This window comes from Trachypithecus francoisi, unplaced genomic scaffold (genome assembly GCF_009764315.1).
Source record: "Trachypithecus francoisi isolate TF-2019V2 unplaced genomic scaffold, Tfra_2.0 Contig01579, whole genome shotgun sequence".
Lineage (NCBI taxonomy): Eukaryota > Metazoa > Chordata > Mammalia > Primates > Cercopithecidae > Trachypithecus > Trachypithecus francoisi.
Genome location: NW_022681442.1, coordinates 5,399,739 through 5,415,453, shown reverse-complemented (window position 1 = coordinate 5,415,453; position 15,715 = coordinate 5,399,739). Strand labels below are relative to the sequence as shown.

At 44.8% G+C, this 15,715-nt stretch overlaps 1 protein-coding gene across 2 annotated transcripts in view; it reads right to left on the bottom strand.

The window, feature by feature from the left end:
- Nucleotides 1-15,715, bottom strand: part of ADAM12 (ADAM metallopeptidase domain 12) — a 380,840-nt gene that overhangs the window by 59,146 nt on the left and 305,979 nt on the right. For both annotated transcript variants that reach the window (XM_033179262.1, XM_033179270.1), the window contains exon 12: nt 592-769. In XM_033179262.1, the coding sequence (XP_033035153.1) occupies nt 592-769 (178 nt within the window). The remainder of the gene's footprint in view (nt 1-591; nt 770-15,715) is intronic.

The window sequence follows — 15,715 nt, the reverse complement described above, 5'->3', positions numbered from 1 at the left end:
AGGACATTTCCTGATATTGGCTGGAAAACAGGGTTAAATAAGCCCTGTGCTAGATAAAAATGTTCCCTGCCTTCACTTATTGCTTCTGAAAGCTACAAGCATGAGAGACAGAAGCCTCAAGTTGTATATACAGAGGCGTGTGCAGCAGCAAGGCAGAATTTCAACTGGAGAGGAAGCTCTTGGTTAAAAATGAATGCTGCTTATTCAGATTCCCCTCTGGTAGCACACCTTACAAAGAGAAAGAAATGGTGCTTATTAGCTATTTGAAGCTAGAATTCCAGGGCTTTCTTCTCTGCCAAACTCAAAGCTAAACACTTTTTCATTGTTTTTGTCCTCATCTTGCTGAGAACGTTGCACCCTTCGATAGGATTATTTATCTTTTTAAATCAAGTGATCACTTATTCCATGCAATGGTTAAAATTCAAGAAAGCCACCCTAGCTCGTGGGCCTTGTTCAGGGTGGCCAGATAGGGCTCTTCCTTCCTGAGTTCTAGTACTTTCATCTGGCTGTACAGTTCCTCCAAGTCCTGTCTTCTTTGCCTAGCCGAGGATACAAGGCTTCTTGTGTCCTTGTTCTGGGGATGGTTCTTACCTCTGGCTCCCCGCAGTCACACTGCTCTCCATCTTCCACAAATCCATTCCCACACTTCTGGCCCCCGAAAGACTCCCTGACTTCCGGCAGGTTAAAGAGGCACATCCCCATTCCTTTCTCCAGGCTGGTCTCCAAGTCCTTTCTGCTGCAACTGCTGAACACCATGGGAAATGGGTACCTGAGAAAGGAAAGCCCAGAACAGTAAGTCACAGGGCACGGAACGGCTTTGCCTGCCCTTCTTGTGCCCACAAGAAGGCACCCACTGGCCACATCCACCCAGGTGTTCACTGGTGGTCTCAATGAACAAGGCATATCAACAAACTCAGATATGCAGTGTAAAGCGAGGCACATTCAGTTCTATCCTGGCATCCATTCCTGTACAGTGCCAATGTGACTGATGAAGAAGGGCGTTATCAAAAAAGAAACGATCTTTTGATGGTTTTCAAATCAACAAGTTCAGGCAGAGTCTCATGAAAGACATTATTAATAGTTCTGGGTGAAATGACGCAATGAAAAGAGAATTCTTAGGGATTGTAGCTTGTAATACAAACATATAACAATGTCCTTGCTGGAAAGTGCAAAGAAGGAAAGAGTATGAATGATGGTGTTTATTAATTCCATGCTTCCAAGGACACATGGGTCCACTGTAGGGCAGGGCCTGCTGATATTGGCATTCAGGTCTACAAAGGTCAGATCACTGTCTTCCCCCAGCACAGTTGTAAGAGAATGGAGGTGATCCAGAAATGCAGATCTTACCCTTGCCTCTAAATTCCAGGGCTACAACTGGGTGTGGCAGGGTCAGCCAACTCCCCAGCAAAGTTATGCTCCCCTTCTGTGCTCTAGAAGGGCTGCCCAGCCCCCATGCACCTGGGTGGGCTGCATGACTAATTCTTGGCACCAGAACATGAGCAAAAGTGATATAGGTCACTTTTGGCTGATGGTATTTAAGCGAGTATTACTTCTTCATATCCTTTCTTTCCCCGTCTGCCAGCTGAGATTAGGGTATCCCATGGTTTTAGGAGATGGAGGAGTCAGGCATGGCATCTGGTCCTAACTCACTGTATGGAGGGAAGCCACCTGCAGCCTAGAGCCTCAGGGCCTCATACAGACGGAAAACATGCTAATATGGTAACCCACTGAGCATTTGGTGTTTGATTCCCAAAGCAGCCAGTGTTATCCAACATACACAGAGTGTCTCACTTTTTACAAATGCATTTTCCCATGTCTTGAGGCAGCAAGGATTATTAAGGTATAAGCATGCCAGAAACCCAGAAAGTTTTATTACTTAGAGAGGGGGCAGGGACTGCTGTCCAGCAAACCCAAGCACCCTCTCCCGACGGAGACATTTATAAGGAAGACATTAGAACTGGATCTCAATCAATTGGCCAAACCCATGCAAGCTGCTACACTTCCCTGATGATGGTAGACCAGCGGCCACTTAATGATAGAGCTTGGCAGATTTTGAGATCATGATTTCCAGGACCGAACTGATAACACTGCACCATCCTTTCTGAGTGGTTTCCCTTTTCTTCCCCGAGTATATAAGGCGTGCTATTAGCTACAGAGTTTTCATGACCAGGTATTTATTTTTTTCTTTATTTTCTGAGACTGACTGTCACTCTGTTACCCATGCTGGAGTGCAGCGGCTCACTGCAACCTCCACCTCCTGGGTTCAAGTAATTCGCCTGCCTCAGCCTCTCAAGTAGCTGGGATTACAGGCGCCCACCACCACACCCGGCTAATTTTTTGTATTTTTAGTAGAGATGGGGTTTCACCATGTTGGCCAGGCTGGCCTCAAACTCCTGAGCTCAGGTGATCCACCTGCCTCGGCCTCCCAAAGTGCTGGGATTACAGGCATGAGCCACCATGCCTGGCCCTTAACTTTTAAACTTTAATTGTAGGTTCAGGGGTACATGGGCAGGTTGGTTATGTAGGTAGACTGCATGTTAACGGGGTTTGCTGTACAGATGATTTCATCACCCAGGCACTAAGCGTAGTTCTCCACAGGGAGTTTTCTGTTATTCTCCTTTCCCCGTTGTCTGTTATTCCCTTCTTTGTGTCCATATGTATTCAGTGTTTAGCTCTCACTTATAAATGAGAACATGTAGTATTTGATTTTCTGTTGCTGCATGAGTTTTCCCTCCAAGTGGTTTCTATCAACCTTGGGCTATTAACTCTGGAGTATATTAATAATTCTAAGATAAATAAATTAATAAATGAAAGTGCTTCTCTGTGGATGCAAAGGTAACATACCAGGACTTACTCATAGTGCTGTAACAATCTTGAAATCTTTGTGACTTCCCCTGGCAGACAGACGGGTTATTCCTGGTATCAAAATGATACTGACTAGGTTCAATGATCCACAAGAAAAATGATAATGTGTTTGCAATTTAGAAGGGTATTATGTTGAAGTAACTGGTGCATTACACAGGGACTTAAGAGCAGTTCTTCTCTTTGCAAAAAATAAATAAATACATTTCATGCAGGTACAGATGGAAACTTCTGCATTTGAGAGTTTTCCTAGGACGTATATGTCTCCAGGCCCGATCTAGGAGACGAAACGTCATTCTCAGTCAATGATATGCAACTTAGTTCTGTGACAAACCATTATCAGTTCATTCTAGAAGGGAAGTGATTTCTAGAAAATATTAGAGTTATTTAGGAAAGACCCTAGGATAAATGGTAAGTCTCAGGAACGGTTTATAGCAAGAATCACAGCAATTAAGAGAAGCTTGCAAAAGAGTGGTCTGAATTGCCCTGTTTCCCAAAGGAGCCGAGAATGTCCACAGACCCCAGAGATTGGAGAGCTGAGACCAGCTCCGTTCACTAAGCTCAGACATGCCTTCCCCATCTCATTCCTTTCAAAGCAACAAACACACAAACATTGGGTTTTGGGTGGGTTTGCCATCCAAATAGGATGAATGAGAACAGTTTAAGTCCAGGATTTAAACCTCAGAACGTGTAGGAGAGGAGAACAGAAGAGATCATCATTGGCAAAGATCATCATTGTCTTTTTGTGTCTGCATTGGGTGTTGTCTGTGTAGAATGATCTGTGTAATAATATATTTCTACTTCCCTTAGCTTGTCCTTATTCTGCTGAAGGACACCCCCCAAATGTTAACAAAATTCTTTCTCATTCAGAATCATGCATATATAAATAGTCCTTATCCAATTCACAAGTTTTCATCCTTGCTCTGAGGAACAGCATCCTGGCATTACTTCCTCAGGGGTGCCTCTGTTTTAACAGGAAAGTAGCGATGTCCTCCTCAGATGCGAAATGAGGTCTTGATGAATTCACCGACACTGAACAGATCCTTTCTCAGGGCTCCTTTCCACATGGCCTGAGCTCAGCAGCGTGCCACCTGCCTTCCAGGTCAGGACAATCCAAACTTCCAGCAACTCCTGACCATGGGATGTGGCCTGAGCTCACCAGCATGCCGCCTGCCTTCCAGGTCAGGACAAATTCAACTTCCAGCAACTCCTGACCATGGGTGACAGCTCCAGTCATGAGTAGGTGTGAGTGGCTTCTCTTCACACCAACCTGGGGTTTTTCTGACTTGCTCAGGGGACCCAGCAAGGTGAATGGGGAGTCCAGCAGCCCTTCCACAAACATTCCTGCCATTTCCTCGGACTGAGTCAGCCAATATCGCTACCATTTCCTCTATGTAATAAAGAAAAAAATGCCTCATTTGTTGTTCAAGAACTTACTTTTGATGATGAATGGTGATGAGGCCAAGGAGCATTTTCTACCTGTAGGATGTCATTCCTCATCCCATCCTTTCATGATTTCTCAGCAAGGAGGCAGGTGACTATTCACTCTAATACGATAGTTATGAACCCTATTTGGCCATTTACAGGAAGTCAGGTTTTAGAGGAAGAAAATCAGAACAACATATCACACATCGTTCCATTATTCCCCAAGTATTTATTCAACACTGACTAGGTGCCAGGCATTGTTCTAGGCTTTGAGGATATGGGAATGAAGAAAACAAAAAAATCTCAGCCCTCATGGAGCTTGCATTCAGTGGGGCCAACAGATAATAGGCAAGTAAGGGAACAGAATGAGTTAGAAAGAGTAGAATTGAGGAGAAAAAAATAAAAGAGCAAGGGAAGAGGGTGTGTATTGAACTTTTAGGGACAGTGGACCTCACCAGGAAACCTCATCAGGAAGAGGGTCATTTGAGCCCCTCACCCACAGGGAAGAAGGTGTGAGTGCACCTGGGGAAAGAGCTAGTGCAAGTGTGCACAGATGGACAGGACTGGCCTGGAGGAACTTACTCAACATTGGGAAACAGGCTCTTCTTGCAGACACACACCCAGAGAGGCAACCTCTTTTCTACTTGGCATGATGCCTGTATAGGTCAAGGTCATGCTGACAGTGAGACAATCCCATAGAGTATCAATACACAGGGAGCTGTGCCTCTGTATGGGCCAGGCACTGGGAACGACTGAAGGTATTTTTATTCATTTTAAATAATTTCAACTTTTATTAGCAATGAAGGGGTACATGTGCAAATTTGTTACCTGGGTATATTGCATGATGCTGGGGTCTGGGGTCCTGTCACCCAGGTAGTGAGCATAGTACCCAATAGGTGGTTTTTCAGCCCTTGCTCTCCTCCCATCCTCCCCCATCTAATAGTCCCCAGTGTCTGTCGTTCTCATCTTTACATCTATGTCTAGTCAATGTTTAGTGCCCACTTATAAGTGAGAACACATGGTATTTGATTGCTATTCTTGCATTAATTGGATTAGGATAATGGCCTCCGGCTCTATCCATGTTGCTGCAAAGGACATAGTTTCATTCTTTTGATGGTTATGTAGTATTCCATATCACGTTTTCTTTGTCCAATCCACTGTTGAAGGGCACCTAGGTTGCTTCCATGTCTTCGCTATTGTGAATAGCACTATAATGAAAGTATGAGGGCATATGTCTTTTTGATAGAATGAGTTATTTTCTTTTGGATATGTACACAGTAGTGGGGTTGCTGGGTCAAATGGGAGTTCTGTTTTAAGTTCTTCAAGAAATTGCCAAACTGCTTTCCACAGTGGCTGAACTAGTTTGCATTCCCACCAACAGTGTATAAGCATTCGCTTTTCTCCATAGCTTTGCCAGCATCTGTTATTTTTGACTTTTTAATAATCACTATTCTGACTGGTGTGAGATGGTATCTCAGTGTGGTTTTGATTTGCATTTCTCTGATGATTAGTGATGTTGAACATTTTTTCATATGGTCACTTGTATATCTCCTTTTGAGAGGTGTCTGTTTATGTCCTTTGCCCATTTTTAAATTGAACTATTTGTTTTTTGCTTGTTAAGTTCCTTGTAGATTCCGGATATTAGATTTTTGTCAGATGCATAGTTTGTGAATATTTTCTCCCATTCTGTAGGCTGTCTGTTGGTAATTTCTTTGGCTGTGCAGAAGCTCTTTAATTAGGTCCCACTTGTCAATTTTTGTTTATGTTGCAATTGCTTTTGGGGACTCAGCCATAAATTATTTGCCAAAGCCAAAATAAAAGGCATCCAAATAGGAAAAGAAGAAGTCAAACTTTCTCTCTTTGCTGACAATATAATTCTACACATAGAAAATGCTAAAACTTCTGCCAAAAGGCTCCTGGAACTGATAAATGAATTCAGTAAAGTTTCGGGATACAAAATAAATGTACAAAAATCAGTAGCATTTCTCTACACCAACAATGTTCTAGCTGAGAACAAAATCAAGAACGCAATCCCATTTACAATAGTCACACAAAAAAGGAAATACCTAGGAATCTGTCTAGCCAAGGAAAGGAAAGTTCTCTACAAGGAGAACTACAAAACACTGCTGAAAGAAATCAGAGATGACCCAAATAAACGAAAAAATATTCCATGCTCACGGATTGGAAGAATCAACATTGTTAAGATGTCCATACTACCTAAAGCAATTTGCAGATTCAGTGCTATCCTTATCAAAATACCAATGTAATTTTTCACAGAATTAAAAAAAAAAAACTATCCTAAAATTCATGTGGCACCAACAAGGAGCCCAAATAACCAAAGCTATCTTAGGCAAAAAGAACAAAGCTTTGTTGTTAGCTGACTTTAAACTATATTATAAGGCTACAGTAACCAAAGCAGCATGGTAGTGGTACAAAAACAGATACATAGACCAATGGAACAGAATAGAGACCCTAGAAATAAACCCAAACACCTATAACCATTGCATCTTTGACAAAAATGGACAAAAATAAACAATGGGGAAAGGACTCCCTATTCAATAATAAACGCTGCTGGGATAACTGGCTAACCATACGCAGAAACTTGTAACTGAACCCCTACACTCTCACCATTTACAAATTTAACTCAAGATGGATTAAAGATTTAAAGGTGTTTTTCATAAGAACTCCAAACCCTTATTCCCCCACCTTTTTATATTTTCAAAGCAAACCGTTTTTTTTTCTTTTTTCTTTTTTTAAGCAGGCAAAAGTCTGCTCCTCATCTCTCCCTTTTTCTGCTCTAAGATAGTCTCATTCGATCAAAACACAGAAGTAAGTATGGAAAACTTACAGCAAACCCAATGACCTCCCCCCATACAAAAAATGTAATAAACGAAAATTACTTCAAATCTTAAGAGATAAGGGAAATTTGCCAGTAGCGAATACTAGATTCCTCTAATGGTAACACTATCCTAATCCACACATATTAGAATACTTTCTACATCCTAAGTAGCCACTAGTTACCTAGTGCCTAGAGCAAAGCAGATGCCAATGTCTAATGGCTCAAGGAGTCAAAGAGCAGTGAGTTGGTCTGCATGAAAGATGTGCCAATGGACAACAAGTGAGGCAAGGAATCCACTCTCCAAGGTCTCAGGAATCATGGCCAGGATCTGTCAGTGCGATCGGTGATGAGACTGCTATTGCACACTTAGCCATGCCAGAGAGAGGATACTGGCAAGATGCTCAGCAAGGCCAGGTGTATCACTGACTCCCCAGGTGCCGACTCTGCCTACACACTTCTGATGATGGCAGAATCCAACTTTGAGTGGCAAATTCACAACTCTCTCATTTATTCACTCACTGATGGAGCAACAGTTTTCAAGTGTCTATTACATTCAAAGCACTGAAGAGGATCCCAGTTCCAATACGACCTGAACTTGGCCCCATACTCCCCTTGCCAAGCTCCTTCCTTAAGGGAGGTGCCCACCCTCTCATCTCATTTCCTCCCCAGCCACTCTCCAAGGCCCATATAATTCTACTCCTCCAGAAATGGTCTTTGAAGTCCCAAACCCCCAGAAACATACCTTTTATGCCACATAAATGGAGTCTGAATGGAACTACAGTCCAAGGCTGTGTTAAGTTCTCGTTCCCTTCCTGTGTCACCATATTCTGGCCACATTCTAAATTCCCAAGACTAGTAATTGGGTTAAAATATATACTTTTTTGGCATAACTATTTATGGAGTACCTGCTTGAAGCTACGTGATATGGTGGTGCTTTCTCATGGCAATATTTTTCTTCTTTTATACTTTTTTTTTTTAATTTAAAATTTTGAAACAATCCAATGAAACCGTTACGATTATCTCCATTTGCAAATGAGGTGAAGGGATTTGAGAGTTCACAGTTAGGGGATGGCAGTACTGGATTTGACCAATTCTTATGATTCCATGTTCAGGTACTAACAACCATTTTCTTCATTACCAGTGCAAGTTCAGCACTGGATGACCAGCAGTGAATGCTGAAACACAGAAGGTGATTGACTAACCCTCAATGTACCAATTTAAACACAGGGGACAAATCCTGCTGTGATCCCACATATGCCTGGACCAGTGGTTCTCAAAGTGTGCTCCCAGGACAAGCAGCACTAGGAACTTTCTAGAAAGGCACATTCTCAGGCCGTACTCAGACCTACTAAGTCAGAATAACTCAGGGTAGGGGCCTAGAGACCTGTATTTTAATAAGCTCTGCAGATGATTTGCTAAATTGATGTTGAATTTACACAACATAAAATTCATCCTTTAAGTCACTTCAAAGTATATAATCCAATACTTTTTTTTCCCAGCACATTCACCATGTTGTGTAACCATCACTACTATCTAACTGCAGAACTTTCCCCCACCCCTCAAACAAACCCCACATCCATGAAGCCGTCACTCTTCATTCTCCCTTCCCCCCCGCAGCCTCTGCCAACCACGAATCTGCTTTCTGTCTCTACAGACTCGCCTGTTCTGTTCATTTCATGTAAGCGGAATCCTACACCATGTGGCCTTTTGTGTTTGGCTCCTTTCCCTTAGAATAGCGTTCTCAAGGTTCATCCACAAGGTAGCATGCATCAGAACTCCATTCCTTTTTATGGCTGGATGATATTCCATTGTAAGTGAGACCATACCACAGTTTGCTATCTGCTCATCCATTAATGGTCCGGGTGATGTTGATGCCCATTAGAGTCTGGAAACAACTTACCTAGATTTTAAATTCAAATGTTGTTGTACCTATTTGTGTCGTAACAATAAAAAATGCAATCTAGACTCACCATGGGCCACCTGTCATATCCTAAAAAATCATTATGTTTTGCTTTCTTGTCCCATCTTCTAAGAAAAGCCCCATGTATAGCATTTTGAAAACCTGATCTGATTTTAGGCATGTGCTAAAAATCCCAAGAGTATCTGTCTTATAAACAAAATGCGTATCAGAAATGAATTTTCAAGTGTCTGGAAGTGTTACGTTAAATTGACTAATGCTCATACTGCACAGTAGTTAAGGTGTAGGAAAGGTTCTGGTTGTGAAGAGCGTGATGTTTCCCTTCCACTTGCTTCCAAATCCAAAGTATGGTAATTGTGCCTCCTTTGTGCTTGTATTTTTATTTATTTATTTATTTTTTGAGACGGAGTCTCGCTCTGCCGCCCAGGCTGGAGTGCAGTGGCCAGATCTCAGCTCACTGCAAGCTCCGCCTCCTGGGTTTACACCATTCTCCTGCCTCAGCCTCCCGAGTAGCTGGGACTACAGGCGCCCGCCATGTCGCCCGGCTAGTTTTTTGTATTTTTTAGTAGAGACAGGGTTTCACCGTGTTAGCCAGGATGGTCTCGATCTCCTGACCTCGTGATCCACCCGTCTGGGCCTCCCAAAGTGCTGGGATTACAGGCTTGAGCCACCGCGCCCGGCCTGTATTTTTCTTATTTAATAGCTTTATTCCCTGGAGCATCCATGGAAAGAACATTGACTTGGGTCCGGTAGTTGCTCATGACATCAGAGAACTCACACAGCCCCTCGTCTGTGGTTAAAAAGACAAGCCTCAGTTTCTTCCATAGCTTTTGGCAAGCTCATCACAACGTACCTTTTAACATGTCTAATCCATTAGCCCAAATGTGCCAGGACAGCAGCTCATTGAAGTGACATACAGCAGAGATAGACTGGTGCAAAGCAATCAAACCAGAGAATTACTCAGGAAGGAAGCCCTTTAGCACGACACTCTCCCTTGGCGTGAGAATGCGTTAAAATGGTCATACCTGGGGCCCAGGGAAAAAAGTGCTGCCTTCAGCTCAGAGGCAGAGAATTTATCTCCAAAGCCACGGCAGCAGGGTGACTATGGCCCCCGCTAGGATGTGACCTCTTTTGTTAGCCTTGCTTTCCTTTTTCTCGAATATTTAACTACCAGGGACACTGGGGGCAAGTTGACCATGTTGAATGCAAGGTTAAAAATAAAAAGAGGATGAAACAGACAGCTGGGTGATTTGGGGAAAAAACACCACTTTTAAAAAGAGGAATGCCACTTACAGCTCCCCACCATAAAGGCAGACACGGCTTCATATTTTAGCCATCACAAAGCTGCCAAGTAAAACATTATTAGGGGTTACTTTTACTTTGAAAAATCTGCAGTCAGAAGGTTCTTTTCTTGTAGAAGCCTATTGTGCGTCTCACTGCTATATTCTTGGGGGTGAATCACACTAGGCCAATTTATCAACCTTGACAGTAGAAGTCGGGAGTTATCCGCCTTGCAAAAGCTCTGTGGGTATGATTCGGAGACAACTGCTTTTCTTGCTAGAAATTAGGCATCTAGAGAAAGCAGCTATAATCAGGCTGGATTCAGGGGGGCTGCAGGTCACGGTCCCGCTGCTTCCTGTGACTCTGCGGCCTCATTAACAAACATGCACTGAGTCTAGGTTCCCCAGCGCCAAGCTCAGGGGCTGACATCTGTCTGAGTGCTGACGGCAGGAAAGGAGTGGAAGTGACCGAGGAAGAAGGACGGAACAGCCGGGCAGCGGCTGAGAGCAGCTTGGAGCTGACACAACTGTGTGACAGGAAAAGCCAAAGTTTCAGGGAACTGGGGATGGGAATACATCCAGATTTTTCAGTTTAAACTGATTGGGGAAAAAACAAAACAAAACAGCACAAAAAAACCACCTCATATCGTCCACAGCTGATAAATGATTAGACGGTGAAGGGCTAACTGGTTTCGGAAAATATGTTGCTGACATTCTGCTTCCCACTGGTTTCTTTTTGCAGGCCGACATGGGAGTTGTTTTTTTCCTGACAGCAGACGCCACAAATTCAGCAGACCCAGGAGGCCCTTTACCTGGGCGTGTGGAGAGAAGTCAAGTCGGAAACCTATGTCTGGGCACCCCGTCTATCCGTACTTCCTTGAGCCTCCGTTTTCACATCTATAAAATAGGGATGACAACTACCTCATTGCACTGAAGTGCAGGATAAACGAGCTTCAAACAAAAAGATGGAAGTCTGGTTAACTGCCAAGCACTGTGAAATGCTAGCTCCCAGTACTGCCAGGCAAAAGGGGTGTCTTTCTTTCTCCCGTGGAGAGTGGCCCTGACTGCGAATCCCCCCATATATGACAGTGCATAAGACCATTTCCCATATGGTGTAGAATGTATTACTTGTAGCCAAAATATAGCACGCTTTACACTGTAAAACCACAAATACAAGTACATTTGAGAGCAAAATGATTCAGGAGGCGAAGGGAGGAGCAAACAGTTAAAGATCATTCCCTCCGTTTAATACATAGATGGTGTCAAAGAAGCAAAAGAGCCTGTCCTGTTCTGGAAGGGCCAGTTTTTCTTTAGCTCAACAAGAGCATGTAGTTAGGAGCACAACTGAGCAACCCACAAACAAAACAAAAACGCCCTTTAGATGGCTGTTACCTGCTATGCGGCTCTGGTTGTTTTCAGTTCCTGAAAGCTTTTTCTGGCCCTTTTCCTAAAGCTCATTTCACATGATCTCACCCCACATCTTCTGTCCATTTTTTGGCCACAGCCAAGGCCAGGCACTGAGCTCAGAGTGAGACGTGGCCACAAATTATGGGATTCATTCTCCGGAGAAGACAATCTAATGTTTTTTTTTTTGATATGGGGTTTCGCTGTGTAGCCCAGGTTGGAGTGCAGTGGCGCAATCTCGGCCCACTGTAACTTCCGCCTCCCAGGTTCAAGCGATTCTCCTGCCTCAGCTTCCTGAGTAGCTGGAATTACAGGTGTGCGGCTAATTTTTTCGTATTTTTAGTAGAGATGGGGTTTCACCATGTTGGCCAAGCTAGTCTCAAACTCCTGACCTCAGGTGACCCACCCACCTCAGCCTCCCAAAGTGCTGGGATTACAGGCATGAGCCACCACGCCGGCCACATCTTTTATCATTCATTCCATGACTAGCTTGCTGAGCTTTTCCAAAAACAACTTAGTAATTCTTAGTAGTTCACAGCCAGTTCTACTTATTCCTAGTCCCTTGAGGAGCATAAGCCCAACACGAACGCCCTCTTCTCTTCCCAGGTGAGACCGAGTTCCTCTTACAGTATGAGGGGCAAGGAACCTCAGCATGGGGAATGGACGTTGCTTGAACAAGCTGCAAACCAAAAATTCTAGGGCCATTTTCAGGAAAATATTCAGGTCTTTCCCCAGTTATGCCCAGGAATAAAAACGTTCAATCACCACACACAGAATTTATGTGCAATCAAGTAGCATGCCTGGTAGGCCAGGACAGTGGCGTTTGTACTCACAGGTGACCGGCCTCATGTTCAGTGCCGTGGCAGGCCCGCCATGGATGCGAGGTCATCTCGTTTGAGGGGCTTTTTACTCCATCCTGCCTGGAGTGGGGCTGGATAGGAGCCACCATTTGTTTTTTGTTTTTTTTTTTTTTTGAGATGGAGTCTCGCTCTGTCGCCCAGGCTAGAGTGCTGTGGCCGGATCTCAGCTCACTGCAAGCTCCGCCTCCCGGGTTCACGCCATTCTCCTGCCTCAGCCTCCCGAGTAGCTGGGACTACAGGCGCCCGCCACCTCGCCCGGCTAATTTTTTATATTTTTTAGTAGAGACGGGGTTTCACCGTGTTAGCCAGGATGGTCTCGATCTCCTGACCTCGTGATCCGCCCGTCTCGGCCTCCCAAAGTGCTGGGATTACAGGCTTGAGCCACCGCGCCCGGCCAGGAGCCACCATTTGTTTAGTGAACCCCCACTGGGGACGAGGAGCCTGGCAGACATTCTCTCACTGACACCTCTGGGAGCCAATTATGACTCCTATTTTAGGGATGAGGAAACTGAGTGTAGGCAGCTTGGGTTCCTTGCTGGGACCCCGCAGTTCCTGCATGGAGACTGAAAGCACAGATCTCTGACTGGAAGGCCTGTGTTCTTCCCACTCAACCATACCGTCTGGAGGGCTATCAGGAGGCCTCCAAGAGCAGCTTCCAGGAGCTGCCCCAGGGCAGGGCCTCTGAGCAGCCTCAGGCATGACCCAGCACAAATGGCTATGCCGGCAGCAGTAGTATCCATGGGCTGAGAGAGGCAGCTGCCCTGATACCTCGGGGCTCCCTGGAGCCAGATGTAAACAGAAGGAACCCCAAGGGCCTACACTTCCTTCCAGGTGCACCTTAGAGCACTTCCCTAAAGGTCTTTGGCATAACAGAAGACAAAGGCCAGGTCTTGGGATTTATCCAGCTCACCTGAGGTGATACCTGGGCCAGATCGTGCACACCTGAGGAGGGCTGCGAGCCCGTTCAGACCCTAATGAGCTGCAGGCAGGGGAAATAGGTGCCCCGCCTCAAAAGCCTCACGAGTCCTGTGGTGTGATGGGAGAGGGAACTGGGCCTGAGTCAGCCCACTCTGCCTGCCCAGCGGTGCACAGGGACACAGCACTGAGCACACAGGCTCAAACGATAGAACAGAACTGAGGTTGAAGCTAATGGGGCAATCCATCCTCACGTCCACTCCAGAAACAGAAAGTGACTGCCTTATAACTGGATGCTGACCCAGTGGGCCAACCAGATGGACCACAGAAAGCTAAGAAAACCACCAGGCCAGGAGCAAATGATCAGAAATATCCTTAGTAGGCTAGGTCCATCGTTAATAGCAAACACGTGGGTCCCAGAATACAGCCATCTGCAGCACATTATAATTCATGGGCTTAACTTGTGAACTTTGACCTCTGCTCCTCCTCCCTGAAACCAATTAAAGTGCAAATAGAATATCCCAGAATTTTTAATAAAGACACCAGCTGAGCTCTGGTCAGTTGAGACATGTACAGGAAGCTTCTGGATGTTACCAGAAAGTGGACTTTTCTGAGCTATGATGGCTATTTTTTCCTGAACCAAGTCCTGAAAGGCCAAGAACCCAGGGCCAGGGGACACAGTGTCCACATTAAAAGGACCTCAGCCCATCAGGGGCCATGTATCAGACAAGTTACTCAGCTTCATTGCAAGAAATGACTGCTGACTTTGTGTGGGGGTTGTTGGGGGACCAGACTCTCGTAGACATGGACAGATGCAGTGGTTAATAAGGGACAGTGGATATGTCTGAAATGATGCCACCCTTTCTTCCTATCCCAGTAGACAGACCTGCACAGAATACGCTAGTTCTTTCTGCTGACTTAGCAAGTCTGTAACAGGGTAGAGGCTTCTAATCAAATATGATAGAAAAAGCAGTCACGGTGGATATCTCCAAGCCTGCCACCAGGGTTGAAGTCTACATGTGCCCAGTTCTTGCCCCATTGAGCAGCTGACACCAAAGTTACCACCAGGGCAATGCGGAACTCAAGAATGAGAAAGAGCTGTCCCTCTCAACCCTCCCCATCCCCATGCCTGAGAGCCAAAGGCTCACAGGTACCCGGTGAAAGGCCAAAGAATGGATCAGGAGCCTGAGGCTGCAGGCTGAGATCCAGAATGACCCTGACCACCTGTGGGCCCTCTGACCTTCCTGAGCCTCAGTTTGCTTACCTGTAAAATGGAGATGATGGTATTTGTTCTTTATTTTTAGGGCTGTGGCAATGAAAGGAGATGCCAAAGATCTTTGTCAACCGGAGAGTGGTTCTACAAAGTCTTATGCTTACAACTGCTTTTAGATTTGAAATGTTTGATCTCTCTCCTCCCACTTTAGCTAAATTAAGCAAAGGCTTTCAGGGGAAGTCCCTGCTGGAAAGCCTCTACTGTTCGAAATTGTTCCCCTCACCCAGGTCTCCATGGATTATGTACAGAAAAGCAGTGGACTCTGCCTCCGATTTATCTGGGTTTTCTCTGCTCTCTTTTGTTTTTATTTTCTTCTATTTATTGTGTGTATTATTGCAAACTATTGTAAATTCATTGTAGAATAATGTGGAATAAACAAAAAATGAAAATGCTGCTGCTGCAATTGCTAGATTTAGTACAAAAGACAGTGGCCTCAGTGGATTCTCCCCAGAGGTTTTGCCATTACACAGATGGGGAAGAGAAAACCTCACTCTGCACTTATCTAATTGTGCTGTTCTCACCATCCCTCTCTCCATCCATCCACCCAGCCAACGTCTATCCATCTATCCATTGTACCATCTATCTCTCCATTATCCATCCATTTCCACCTACCCATTATCCATTCATCCACCTATCCATCTACCTATCATCGATTTATCCATCTACCCATCCTTCCTTCTTTCCATCCATCCTTCTGTGCATCCGTCTGTCCATCCATCCATCCATCATTCCACCCACCCATTATCCATTCGTTCACTGACCCAATTACCTATCATCTATTTATCCTTCCTTCCTTCCTTCCTTCCTTCCTTCCTTCCAACCATCCATCCATCATCCACCCATCCACTCATGGATCCTTTCCATCAAGAAGTATTTATTGAGCTCCACTATGTGTCAGGCACTGTTCTAGGTGCTGGGGATTCAGCAATAAACAAAACA